We start from the raw sequence: 15022 nt of genomic DNA on the forward strand, positions 1-15022 counted from the left end.
TATTTTATAGGTTTCAGTGTACCTATCTAAATATTTTATATTTTTTTATTTTATACTCCTCGTTTGCAAATTATACTTTAGAGTTGTATATTGCTATAATATAGAATGTAATTAATATTTGTAGATCTTGAATCTTGCAACTTCGCTAAGCTAAATTATAATAACTTTTATTATATATTTTATCAGATTTTCTACACAGATGATTATGCTGTTTGTGAATAAAGATAGCTTTACTTCTTCCTTTCCAAACTGGATGCCCATTTATTTATTTATTTTTCTTCCTGATTGAACTGGCTACAACCTTTAACACACTATTCAACAGAAGTGGTAAGAATAGATATCCCTGCCTGTCTTATTCCTGATCTTAGGGAGGAAAAATTTAGACTTTCAACATTAAATATAATAGTTATATGTTTCCTGAGACAGTCTTTGTCAGGTTGGGGAAATTTCCCTCTATTCCTAATTTACTAAGAGTTTTCACTAGCAATGGATTTTTGATGTTGTCAAATGTTTTCTCTGCCGCTACTGAGATGATTCATATAGTTTTTCTTTTTTAGTTTAATATAATAAATCACAGTGAGTTTTTCAAATGTAAAACCAATGCTGCATTCCTGGGATAAACACCATTTGGTGATGTGTTGTATTATGTTGGATTTAATAAAATTTTGTTTAGAATGTTTGCAACTATACTCATGAAGGATATTAGTCATATCAATGACTAATACTGAAGGATATCAGTAGGTTTCTGGTTTATAATATCTTTGATTTTGGTGTCAGTTTAATGGTGGCCTCAAATATGAGTTGGGAAGTATTTCTTTACTTTTTTTTTTCTTTTTTTTTTTTTTTGGAGGGGGAAGAGTTTATGTAGAACTGTTTTTATTTCTCCCTTAAATGTTTGGCTTAACACTAAAAGTGTTATTGACTGAACCAGGTCCTCCCCAAATTCACAGGCTGAAGTCCTAATTGGATAGGTCTGGATTCAGGAGTATGTGTGTGAGATACAATTTTTCTGTGAACTCCTTGTTCATATCCTTTACTTATTTTCTTGTTCTTTTTCCTTTTTTTCCCTCAGATTTTATTATCAATATTTTGATATACAAAAAGCAGCATTTAATGTACACAATTCAATGAGTTGAAGCATATACCCATGAAATCATCACTATCATCAAGTCCTACAGACATATCCAACCTGATCTTTGACCTTACTATTTCATAAAAACCTTTTACATGACAATAAAATGAATGCTGTATGCAATATTACTAATATTTCTGCTGTTTGATGTTTGATCTGCCTTGGGGTACATTTCTATATAATTTTTTTAAATGTACAAAGTCAATTTTATAATTCTTTTCCCTCCTAGCTCCTTTCTGGGTTTGACATGCAAAGAGACTTTCCCACACCAAAATTATAAAAAGATTCACCTATGTTTTCTTCTACAGTTTTTTTATTTTTTTACTTGTTTTTGTTTTCATTTAAATTTTTAATGAACCTAAATTCCAATTTATTTAAAAAAATTTTTTTAGTTGTTGATGGACCTCTATTTATTTATTTACATGTGATGCCTCAAACCCAGTATCTCACACATGCTAGGCAAGCACTCTACCACTGAGCTACAACCCTAGTCCCCTAAAATCCACTTTAGAATAAGAAATGTTAAAGGGATCCAACTTTGTTCATGTTTTTCACTATTTATTGCTTAATCTTTCTTTTCACCACCCAATTTGAGATGTCATCTTTATCACATATCTGCTACATATACCTATTATATCTGGCTTCTAATTTAAACTCTCTATTCTATTCCCTTATTACTGCCAAATTAATTTCAGTGGCTTTCTAATATGCTTTTTTTTTTCCCTTTTCCAATATATTTTTATTGGTTCATTTTAGTTACACATAACAATAGGATTCATTTTCACATAATTATAAAAGCATGGAATATAATTTGTTCTAATTCCTTCCCTCTACTTGGCTTATCTTTCTACTATTTACTTACTTATTTTTTTTAAATTAGTGTCTTATGGGTGTAAATGATGGTGAGATTTACTATGGTATACTCACATATGTACGTAGGAAAGTTAGGTCAGATTAATTCCAGTGTCTTTTTCTACTCCTCTCCTACTCCCTTCTTTCATTCCCCCCTTTGTCTACTCCACTGGTCTTTCTTTCTTTCTTTCTTTTTAACCACATCCACCCACTTATTTAGATTAGCTTATATAGATAAGTCAATTTTTGGAATTGACTTATTTCACATAGCATGATAGAATCCAGTTCTATTCATTTAGCTGCAAATGCTAGAAAGTCATTGTTCTTTGTGGCTAAGGAATACTCCATTGTGTATATATCCCTCATTTTCTTTATTCATTCATATGTTGAAGAGCACGTAGGTAGGTTCCACAGCTTGTGAACTGAGTTGCTATAAATATTGATGTGGCTGTGTCACTGTAGTATGCTGATTTTCTTTTAAAAATTTAGTTGGCATTGTACCTTTATTTTATTTATTTATATGCAGTGCTGGGAATTGAACCCAGTGCCTTGCATGTGCTAGGCAAGCTCTCTGCCACTGAGCCACAACTCCAACCCAGTAGTATGCTGACTTTAACTCCTCTGGGTATACACCAAGGAGTGGGATAACTGGGTCAAACGGTGGTTCCATTCCAAGTTTTTTGAGGAATCTCCATACTGGTTTCCAGAGTGTTGCATCAATTTGCAGTCCCACCAGCAATGTATGAGTGTGCCTCTTTCCCCACATCCTCACCAACATTTATTGTTACTTGTGTTCTTGTTGTTGCCATTCTAATTAGAGTGAGATGAAATCTCAGTGTAATTTTAATCTGCATTACTCTAGTTGCTAGAGATGATCATTTTTTCATATCTTTGTTGACCAATCACATTTCTCCTGTGAAGTGCCTGTTCAGTTCTTTTGCCCATTTATTGACTGGGTTCTTTTTGTTTTTGGTGTTAAGTTTTTGAGTTCTTTGTATATCCTAGAGATTAATGCCCTATCTAAATAAAGTGCAGGTGGCAAAGATTTTCTCCAATTTTATAGGTTCTCTCTTCACATTCTTGATTGTTTCCTTTGCTGAGAAGCAGCTTTTTAGTTTGATTCCATCCTACTTATTCATTCATGATTATACTTCTTGTGCTTTAAGGAAGTCTCGTTAAGGATGTCAGTTCCTTAGCCAACGTATCGGAGTGTCAAGCCTATATCTTCTTCTACAGGTGCAGAGTTTCTGGTCTAATCCATATGTCTTTGATCAATTTTGGGTTCAGTTTTGTGTAGGGCGAGAGATAGGGGTTAAATTTCATTCTGCTATATATGGATTTCCAGTTTTCTCAGCACCATTTGTTTTAAAAAAAAGTCTATCTTCTCTCCAACTTATGTCTTTGACACCTTTATCTAATATCAGATAACTGTATTTAATGTGGGTTGTCTCTTGTTTTCTATTCTATTCTATTGGTCTCCATGCCTGTTTTGGTGTCAGTGCCATTATTCTCTTTGTTACTATAGCTCTGCAGTATAACTTAAGGTCTGGTATTATGATGCTTCCCGCTTTACTTTTCTCACTAGAGACTGCTTTGACTATTCTGGGTCTCTTATTTTTCCAAATAAATTTCAAAACTACTCTTTCTAGTTCTGTGAAGAATTTCAGTGGAATTTTGATGGGAATTGCATTAAATCTGTAGAGTGTTTTGGTAGTATGCACAATTTGACAATATTAATTCTGTCTATCCAAGAACATAGGAGGGTTTTCCAACTTCTAATTTCTTCTTTAATTTCTTTCTTTAGTGTTCTATAGTTTTCATTGTAGAGGTCATTAACCTCTTTTGTTGAATTGATTCCTGAGTATGTATATATTTTTGAGGCTATTGTGAACAGGACGGTTTTCCTAATTTCTTTTTCAGCAGATTCTTCATTGGAGTACAGGAACACAATTGATTTATGGGTGTTGGTCTTGTATCCTGCTACTTTGCTGAATTCATTTAAGAGCTCTTGGAGTCATCTGGTGGAGTTTTCTGGGTCTTCTAAATATAGGATAACATATTAGCAAACATAATTTGAAGTCTTCTTTTCTGATTCATATCCCTTCAATTTCCTTCTCTTGTCTGATTGCTCTGGCTAAAGTTTCAAAGACTATGTTGAATAAGAGCGGTGAAGTGGGCACTCTTATCTTGTTTCTGATTTTAAAGAAAATGCTTTCAGTTTTCTCCATTCAGAATAATGCTAGCCTTGGTTTTGTCACATACAGCCTTTACAATGTTGAGGTAAGTTCCTTCTATCCCTAGTTTTACTAGTGTTTTATACATGCTGTACTTTGTCAAATGCTTTTCCTGCATTTATTGAGATAATCATATGATTCTTATCCTCGTGTCTATTTATGTAGTGAATTACACATTGAAGTCCATATGTTGAACCAATCTCATATCCTTGGGATGACACCCACTGGATTGTGGTGCACTAGCTTTTTAATGTGTTTTTGTATGTGGTTTGCCAATATTTGATTAAACATTTTCACATCTGTGTTCATCAAGGATATTGGTCTAAAATTTTCTTTCCTTGATGTGTCTTTATCTGGTTTTGGTATCAGAGTAATACTGGCTTCACGGAATGAATTTGGCATGTTCCCTCTTTTTTTGTTTCATGGAATAATTTGAGGAAGATTGCAATTAGTTCTTCTTCATAGGTCTGACAGAACTTGGCTGAGAATCCATTCCATCCTGGGCTTTTCTTTGTTGGAAAGCTTTTGACAAATAATTCAATTTCATTACTTGAAACTATCCTTAAGTTTTCTATATCCTTCTGGATCAATTTGGGCAGGTCATATGTCTCTAGGAATTTGTCAAAATCTTCAAGATTTTCTAGCTTATTGGAGTATAAATTTTCTGATGATCCTCTGGATTTGAGTAGTGCCTATGGTGATATTTCCTTTTACATCTTGGATTTTGGTAATTTGGGTTTTTTTTCCTCTCTTTTGGTTAGTTTGGCTACAGGTTTATCAATTTTGTTTATCCTTTCAAAAAACCAACTCTTTGTTTTGTTGATATTTTGTATTTTTTTCATCTCAATTTTACTGACTTTGGCTCTGATTTTAATTATTGCCTGTTTTCTACAGATTTTGGTGTTGGTTTGTTCTTCTTTCCTAGGGTCTTGAAATGTAATATTAGATTATTTATTTGGTATATTTCAATTCTTTTAATGTATGAACTCAATGCTATGAACTTTCCTCTTAGAGCTGCCTTCATACTGGCTCAGAGATTTTGATATATTTTATCACTATTCTCAAATACTTGGAAGAATTTTTTATTTCTCCCCTAGTATCTTCTGCTATCCATACATCTTTCAAAAGTATATTATTTAATTTTCAGGTGTTAGAGTGGTTTGCCTTGTATCTTATTATTAATTTCTAATTAAATTCCATTATGATCTAATGGAATGCAATAATGTTTTATCTGTTTTATGGTATTTGCTAGGATTTGCTTTGTGAACTAAAATATGGTCTATTTTAGAATATGTTCTGTGTGCTAAGAAGAAAAGTGAATTCAGTCATTGATGGATGAAATATTCTACAGATGTCTGTTAGGTCCATATTATTAATTGTATTTTTTAGTTCTGTAGAATCTTTACTTCATTTCTGTTTGGATGATCTATCCAGTGGTGACAGAGACATGTTAAAGTCACCCAGGGTAACTGTATTATGGTCTATTTTATTCTTAATATTGTTAAGTGTTTGCCTGAGGTCCATAGGTGTTCCAATGTTTGGGGCATAAATATTTATGATCCTTATATCTTGTTGATGTATGATTCCCTTAAGCATTATGAAGTGATCATCTTTGATTAATCTTGGCTTGAAGTTCACTTTACCTGATGTGAGGATAGCAACCCCTGCTTGTTTATCAGTCCCATGTAAATGGTATGTTTCTTTTTCCCATCCTTTCACCTTCAGTCTGTGGATATATTTGCCTATGAAGTGAGTCTTGCAGATAGCATTTTGTTGGGTCTTATTTTTAAATTCAATCTGCTGCCTTACATCTTTTGATTGAAATGTTTAGACTGTTTACATTCAATGTTGTTATTGAAAGATGATTTTTATTTCTGGCCATTTTATTTCTAATGTTTAAACTGGACTTGATTCTCCTTTAATTGACTATTCTAGTGTAATTCCTCCCTATGCTGGTTTTCATTCTTATTCTTCATGAAATAGTTTTTTGAGTATGTTTTGGAGTGCAGGCTTCTATTTACAAATTCTAGCTTTTGTTTATCATGGAAGGTTTTTATTTCATCTTCAATTCTGAAGCTTAATTTTGCTGGGTTCAGTATTCTTGGTTGGCATACATTTTATTTCAGAGCATTATATATTATTTCAAGCCCTCTTGGCTTTTAGGTCTGGGTTAAGAAATCAGTTTAAGTCAGACAGGTTTACTTCTAAATGTGACCAGTCTTTTTTCTCTTGCAGCTTTTAAAATTCTATTCTTATTCTGTATGTTAGGCATTTTAATAATAATGTGTCTTGAAGTGGATCTATTGTGATTTTTGTATATTTGGAGTTCTATATGCCTCTTGTATTTGAATTTCCATCTCATTCTTAAGGTTTGAATTTTTTTCTGATATTTAATTGAAAAGATTGTGCACATTTTTCAGTTTGTATTTCAGAGACTTCATATACCCCAATGAATCTTAAATTTGGTCTTTTAATGTTATCCTAGATTTCTTGAATATTCTGTTCATGATCTCTTAACATCTTTTTTATGGTCAATTTTATTTTCAAGATTATATACTTTGCGATTGTTATGTCTTGCTGATTTATGCTTCCCTTAAGCAGTATGAAATGTCCTTCTACCTTTGGCTTGAAGTCCACATTATCTGATATGAGGATGAACACTCCGGCTTTTCTGCTGTGTCCATGTGCATGGTATGTTTTTTCCCATCCTTTCACCTTTAGTCTGTGGGTATCTCTTTCTATGAGGTGAGTCTCTTGCAGGCAGCATATTGTTGGATCTTTCTTTTTTAATCCAATCTGCCACTCTATGTCTTTTGATTGATGAGTTCAGGCCATTAACATTCAGGGTTATTATTGAGATATGATTTGGATTGTGGAACCAACCTAGATGTCCTTCAATTGATGAATGGATAAAGAAATTGTGGTATATATACACAATGGAATATTACTCCGCCATAAAGAATGATAAAATTATGGCATTTGCAGGCAAATGGATGAAATTGGAGTATATCATGCTAAGTGAGATAAGCCAATCTCAAAAAACCAAAGGACAAATGATCTCGCTGATAAGCAGATGATGACACATAATGGAGATGAGAGGGGAGAAAGAATGGAGGAAGGAGGGACTGTATAGAGGGAAAAGAGGGGTGGGAGGGGTTGGGGGGAGGAAAAAAATAACAGAATGAGTCAAAAACTATTACCCAAGGTAAATGTATGATTAAATAAATGGCATGCCTGTACTTCATGTACAGAGAAACAAGATGTATCCCATTTGTTTATAATAAAAATTTTTTAAAAAAGATTATATACTTTGTCTTTGAGGTCTGAAAAATCTATCTTCAAAGTGGTCTAATCTGTTGGCAATGCTTTACTTTGAATTTTCAATTTGGTTTATTGATTCCTTCATTTTGAGGATTCTGTTTGGTTCTTTTTCAGAATCTCTATCTCTTTATTGAGGTGATCTTTCACTTACTGTATTTTCTCTTTGATTTCACTCCTTACATCTTCTTTTAGCCCACAGAACATTTTAACTATGAATCTTCTAAATTCTTTCTCTGGCATTTCCTCCACTGTAGTATCAACAAAGTCTATTGCTGAAGCATTATAAGCTGTTTGGAATGGTTTGTTCCTTGCTTTTTCATATTGTTTATATTGGTATACTTCTCACTTCTTTTAAGTGAAGGACTACTTTGTGAGCTTCTTTCTCTTAAAAACTCTAAGTTGGGTGATTATCTAGATAATGATATTTTAAGTCAATGTGTGACCTCTAATGATCTCAATATCAGCACTGCTTTAAGAGATGTCACTGAGGACTGGGGTTGTGGTTAGTGGTAGAGTGCTTGCCTAGCACGTGTGAGGCACTGTGCTTTATTCTCAGCAACACATAAAAAAAAAACAAAATTATTATGTCCAACTACAACTAAAAATATTTTTTTAAAAAGATGCCACTAAGCTCTATTCACTATAATCACTTCAGATCCAAGCATCTTTCTATTCAACCTTATAAGAAACAAAAATTTGTTGCTTTTGTTCTCCATGGTCCCTCAAATTCAGGTATAAACCTCTAATAAAGTTCTAGAATAGGTAAAAAAATTAGTTGTTAAATTTAGTAAACTTACTATAACTTTAAATGTGGACTGGCTAAAAGGAGGGGGAGAAAGGACAAAAAGGAGAAGGAAAGAGAGAAAGAGAAAAGCTATCAAAGAATAATTTACACCAAGATAGAAGGAGAAATAGATGAAAGATTAGTATTTGATACAGTAGCAGATTATACAAGAGGATGAGTAGGGGGTAAGAGCAGCAAGTATAAACTAGAGCTAGGAAAACAAAGATAGGAAGATTGATTCCAATTAATGCTGTAAACCAGTAGATTAAACATATTCAAATGGGTTGAAGGTACAATCTTGGGTTAACGATTACCATTCAAGTTAAAGAGTTATTTATATGATCAAAGTTGACATTAGAGTTGTATATAGTAGTCCATATCAAGGTGAAGAAAATTCTTGTTGAATTTTGGTTTGGACTTCTTTAGGGTTTGAACATTTAGCAGATGTCCGTTAGTCTTTGGCTGTGTATCTCTTCTAAGTTGCAGGGGCACAGGAGCCAATTCCCTAGTTGCTATGAACTTCCCACTAGCAGCTTCTGGTTTATCAGCTCAGGGGCCTGCAGGTGACTGTTCCGAGGGTTCAGTGTTGTGGGTTGGCTTTTTCTACTTTGTGCCATAGTTCAAGGATATAGGCTTTAGAGAGTCCCTGTGATTGATATGGATCACTGTGTACCTGCTCCCCTCTACTGGATCCTTTCCACAGTAGTGAAAATCCTGGTGGCTGTCTGTGAGTGCAGGAACTCTGGTTGTAGTTTTCCATGGGTATTCTGTGGTGCAGGGGAAGTATTCCCCTGGATAATGCTGCTCTCTGAGGTACTGCAGTGAAAGGTCTCTAATGGTTCACCTGGATCCTAGTCTCCACTGCCCCAGTTGTGAATGGTGGGCATTGATTCCCCCTGGTTAGTAAGTCTGAAAAAATGTCCCACAGGTATCCAAATAATGCCCTTTAACTTGCCATTCTGACCACAGGTCAGGCTGTGTACCAGTTAAGGCTGGAATCAGTCCCTTTCTGCTGCATAGATTCTAGTAATTGTCCCTGGGTCTCTAAGTCACTGGATGATTTAGAGGGCCTCTGGTATGGCCCTGCAATCCCAGGGACCATTCCTAGACTTCCCAGCGTGCCTTCCCCCAATGTCAGTGGTTAGGATTTGGTGAATTCACTTTCCTGTTTGGGGCCACAGTTGCTTCATTGCTGTCCCCGTCTGAATTGAGTGAGCAGACACGGCACAGCTCTTTCTGCCCTTGCCTGGGTCCTAGAGGCTGAGTGGGGCTAGGCACAATTTCTTAGCACAGATCCCCAGTAGCTCATTTTCCTTGTTCACAGTAAGGGAGAGGGAAAGGGGATTTTAGTGATTTTTGGCCAGTAGTGGTCCTTCTATGCTTTTAGATCACATAGAATAGGGTCCTGCCACTCTACCTTCCCTTTGCTTTTTTCAGAATTTTCTCATCTAGTTTTCATAATTACTTTTCCACCTGAAATTTAGTATCATTTTGTAACATTCCCATAGCTACCCTCCAGCTGTTAAAAAAAACCCCACCTAAATAATAAAATGAACAAATGAACAAAAAAATCTATTTTTGATTGAGATCTCAAGTATTTATTAAGTAATTAAGAGAGAATTAAGTTTCTCATAACACTGAAACTTTTTAGTCAAGAGGAAGGTTCTTCTTTCCATTTGAGTCTCTTTATTTTAATGTACCTTAGCAAAATTTTAAGCTCTCTTCTTACAGGTATTTCTTATCATATTTCTTGTTACTCATATAAGTAGGTATTTTCTCTCTTTTGTAACAATTATAAATTGGATACTCTCTTGTATTAACTAGTTAATAATTACTTTAAACAATAATTTTATCTTTTGGTTTATCAAATTTTTCTTTTTATTTTGAAATAATTTAAGACTTATAGGGAAGTTATGAAAACAAAGGGCTGGGTATATAGCTTAGTGGTAGAGCACCTGCCTAGTATGTGTACAAGGCCTTGGATTTGATCCCTAGTACTAAAAAAAAAGAAAAAAAATTAGAGTATTATCAATGTTTTGCCTCAACTTTAAACAGTTTACCTCCCTCTTCATTTATACATATACACACATAAAATATAAAATGGGTACCTTTTATATACCATGCCATTTTACCATTAATATTTAAGTGTTTATTTTCTAAGAAGAGGATATTCTTTAATATAACACCATAGTATTATTATCAAATTCAGGAAATTTAACACTGATACAATCTGTAGTCCATATTTCAATTTTGCCCATTTTCCACTATTATTTTTTAACCAGAGTTTCTAGATTCTCTTATTATATCTGAGAGGTTTCCTCAGTTCAATCTTTCGGGCTATACAGGAACAAAGAAATAAGAGAAAAGAACAGTAACAATCTGGCCTTGTCCTTTCCTCCATTCCTCTTGATATGGTTTCTTGCAGCCTTGTTAGGCTGGTCAAACACCTAAATTTGAAAAGAGTTCTGTACCTAGTCTCTCCAAAAGAGAAGTACAGAAAAAAATACCAGCCTATAAACCAGAAGTTTAGGATCAAATTTCAGTTATGTTACTAATGCTCTTTGTGATGCTGAAAAGACTTACCATCTCTGCAGTTCAGTTTCCTCATCAGTAAAATGAGAAAGTTGAGATAGATAATCTTTGAATCTTTTCTACCAGAATTGTTTCCATGCAACTTAAAGAAATACAGAAAATACCCAAAATATGCCTCACCATTTCTTACTGAAAGTCGTTCATTTTTCCTGATCTGTTTACTCTTGACTCTGGATGAATGGATATTCTTCCCTTTACCTTCAATCATTAAAACAGGATCTTGCATTCTTGAAAAATAAATGCATTTTTAAAATTACTATAATTTTCTACATTCATGGAGAATCATACCAAATTTTGACTAAAATTTTAAAACTCAAAGGTATTTTACTGAGCTGTTCTCAAGTAGCAAGGTAATTTTAAATATGGAGATGGCTAATTACAGATAATTCTGAGTAATTATAGATAATTCTGAGTTAATTACAGATAATTCTGTTACAGACATGCCCATACCGGTCATTACAGATTCTAGTTCTCTTTGTGTTTCTCCTGTGTAGGTGTAGTCTCCTACAAATCTGAGTATTCTGAGCCTCCTATGTATCACTTCAAAATCAGTATCTACTCTATTTCCCTTTAAGGGGAAAAAAGGCAGGCTCATTGCAAGAAATAAGGATTGCTTATGGTATGGCACTGATCAAAAACTGCAAGATAAAAAAAAAACAGCAACATAAAAAAATAATAAAGCTCTTTACTTAGGGGTAACTTTATATTAACTAACATTTTCAAGCACATAATTATCTATTAGGTTTATAGTATAACTGGGGAGAAAGATACAATTTAATAGCATACCTGAAATTGTTAGTTGAAGATTTATTATTTATTTGATCCTCACAGCTAGTTAATTTTGGTAAAATTTTTTCTGGACTCTTACATATGTCATTTATACACTTTGCATCTTGGCTTACTTTCCGTTTTTCTAGTCTAGATGATCTTCTTAACATACGTGGAGTTTCCTGTACAGAGGCATTTTCCACAAGATTTAAATTCCCCTTTTTATTTGGTGCCTCACAAGAGGGGACATTTTGATGAGGCAAGGTTGGCAATTCAAATGAATTTGGGTCTTCAACAGTCTGTAAAGATGTAATACATCCATAAATAATTATAATACTGGAAAAAATTAAAATAAGAATAAATTAAATTTGATCTTGGATGAAATTTAAATGCCTCTTAAAAGATGAAAGTACAAGAATTCATGTGTATATGTCAACATAATTAACATTTTAATAATAATGTAATAAAATGTAATATAAATTTAAAAGTTTAAGAAGAGCATAATTTAGTAAAAATGATTTTATTCAATATTCATCTGTAAAATTCAAGGGAAAAAAACCTAAGTCTATTCTTGGTACTTCAGTTTCACAGGAAATAAAGAACGATGAAACCCATAAAAACATAAGAAATGTCAACTAGAGCTGGGCATAGTGGTACATACCTGTAATCCCACTGGCTCAGGAGGCCGAGGTAGAGGATCACAGGTTGGAAGTCAGCCTCAGCAACTTAGTGAGGTTCTAAGCAACTTAGTGAGATCCTGTCTCAATGGTTAAGTGCACTTGGGTTCAATCTCTGACACCCAAAAAGAAAAAAGCAATACTAGGCCAGATCAATGGTCTACTTAGCCTAGTATTTTGATATTAGATAGCAGCAATAAGTGATATTAAATGAGACAAGATGGTTTATAACCTCAATTACACTGAGGTTCACAGTATAACCCGAATTGCTCTAAATTCTCCTTAATAATCCATTATAAATTTAACTTCATGACGATTTTTATTTTACATAAAATAAAATAAACTAAACCATCCTTAGTTTATTTATATATCCAGTTTTTAAAGTCAAGATAAAAAATTCCATATTTTTAACACAGCTGAATTAGAATATTTAACTTGATCTGTTCTAAGTACATTTTTTTTTGCTACTTTTAAAAGTTTTTTTCTTTTATTTCAAAGACTTGCCAAGTTTGTGCTCCCTTTATAAGTACCAATCATAATTTCCCTTCTTTCATATTCCTTCTTTTCAGATTAGAGCACTGCAACGTTTAATCTTCATCCCCTAGCTCCATAATGAGTGTTGGTCCCAATCTCTGTCTCTCTTAGTCCTATTATATCTGTTTTGAGATATGATAATCAGAACTGCATGCAGTATTATTCTAGGCATGTATGTTGCAACGTGAGCTCAGCATTATGTTATCTAAATCTTCCCAAGGGTGTTCATAGGAGCATTTTGGTAAGAGTCAAAAGAAAAAACAAATCCAAATGACCATGATTAATGAATTGTTTAAATAAATTACAATATATTCATATACTGTAATACCATTTAGCAAGTTAAAAGATTTAAGTAGTTCTACATTTTCTGACACTGAAAGATAACCAAGATATAATATTAAATTTCAAAAATAAAAAGCATCCTGTAAAATAAAATTCCATGTGAATAAAATTAACTTAAATAGACTACAATAGCAATAATTGGAGAGAGATGTACCAAAATGTTAAGAGTGAAAACTCATGGTAGTGCATGCCTGTAATCCCAGTGGCTCAGGAGGCTGAGGCAGGAAGATCACAAGTTCAAAGCCAGTCTCAGCAATTTAGTGAGGTCCTGTGCAACTTGGAAAGACCCTGTCTCCAAACTTTTTTTAAAAGCAGGAAGGAGGCTGGGGATGTTGTTCAGTGGTTAAGCAACCCCCTTCGTTCAATTCCTGGTACTAAAATTAAAAAAAAAAAAAAAAAGTGAAAACTCTAGAGTGGAACTGGGACGGAGGAGCACTTTTTGTCTCTATGTTATTATCTAATTCTGTAATGTTTATTTTCTTTTAAATAAAGATGCAAACTGTCAACATAAAAAAGGAACTTGGGACACAGCAGGTCATTGCAGGGTCTCTATGCATAACATTGCTGGAATACTGGCAGTGTTCTCAGACACAAGGCAAAGTTCTGCCAAAGCTAGGTATTTTTCTTTTCCCTCACCTGGCAGCCCAATAACATACATTCTATAAATATATTAATGTGAGGTATCTTGTCTCTACTCTGAATCCAGGTAAACATAATGATTTTCTGAGCTAACAGAGAAAATTCTGGTAAAGAATCTTTCTTTTCTATTTACACAAGCAAACTACTGATATGCCTTCTCAGGTGTATTGGGAAGAAATCTATTTTAGCTTTCTAACCCCTTGAAAACTCTATGCAAGAACTTTTTAAAAGATCATTATATACCTCAAAATTACAAAATATCTTCTAAGATGTTGATATTTAGGTAGAATTGAATTTAACACAATGTAGACTTGTTAAATGTCAATTTAAAAAAAGGCAAAATCAGAGACTCATACTTGCACCTACTTGCTTCACTGCTAGATGGTTGTCCTGTAGCCCAGCTAAGTTAGAACTTTGTTCAAATGATAGAGTAGAATGAAGAGATTCAAAATTCATCTCTGCTATTTGTGTACAATCTTCATCAGTCTGGGACATTAGAGGCTCTACTTCTAAACATCCATTTTTATCACTAAGATTGTTGTCTTCCTCTTTTCTGTGACAGATGGGTCCCAGCTTGGTTTCTGACAATGTGTTCAGAGCTGCCAACAACTCTGCAGGCAATGCATCATCCTTCGTATTTTCTAGTAAATCTCTGCTATAAGCTGATGGAACATTCAAAGGTATTTCTATGGAACTCAGGGAATTACTCAATTCTCCAGGATCAAAATCATTCATTATTTCAAACAGTCTTTCCTCCTGGGTGCTTTCTGGTGATGTTAGCAACCTTTCTAAGGCAGACACGAAAGTTTCAAGGGAGCTTTCTTCATCCATGGTTTCTTTAGAAGTCATAGTCATTGTAACTTCCTTCCCAGGTTCAGAAAATGTATGTGGTACTGTTAAGACACTCTCTGGCTCTCTTAATGATTTCTCCTTTACAGCAAGCACACCAGATACTGTAATAGCAGTACCTGAGAGAAGGCTAATTTCAGGGGAATCTCTGTCTTCACTTAGTTCCTACATATTCCAAACAGAAATTTCATCATTATAGCATACAAAAACATATTTGAAATGAAAAATTTAAAGTTTTACCATTTTTTTGTTTGTAAGTTGCCCTCAAAGTGTTTTTATCAACAGTCTTCCTCATCCA

At 33.8% G+C, this 15022-nt stretch overlaps 1 protein-coding gene across 1 annotated transcript in view; it reads right to left on the reverse strand.

Moving 5' to 3' along the window:
* The window catches only part of ANKRD31 (ankyrin repeat domain 31), a 154584-nt gene that overhangs the window by 102214 nt on the left and 37348 nt on the right, over window positions 1-15022 (reverse strand). The window contains exons 7-9 of the mRNA XM_079146035.1: window positions 14242-14889; window positions 11702-11982; window positions 11036-11142 (exon numbers count right to left, since the gene is read on the reverse strand). Of these exons, the coding sequence (XP_079002161.1) occupies window positions 11036-11142; window positions 11702-11982; window positions 14242-14889 (1036 nt within the window). The remainder of the gene's footprint in view (window positions 1-11035; window positions 11143-11701; window positions 11983-14241; window positions 14890-15022) is intronic.

This window comes from Sciurus vulgaris (genome assembly GCF_902686455.1).
Source record: "Sciurus vulgaris genome assembly, chromosome: 6".
Taxonomy (NCBI): domain Eukaryota; kingdom Metazoa; phylum Chordata; class Mammalia; order Rodentia; family Sciuridae; genus Sciurus; species Sciurus vulgaris.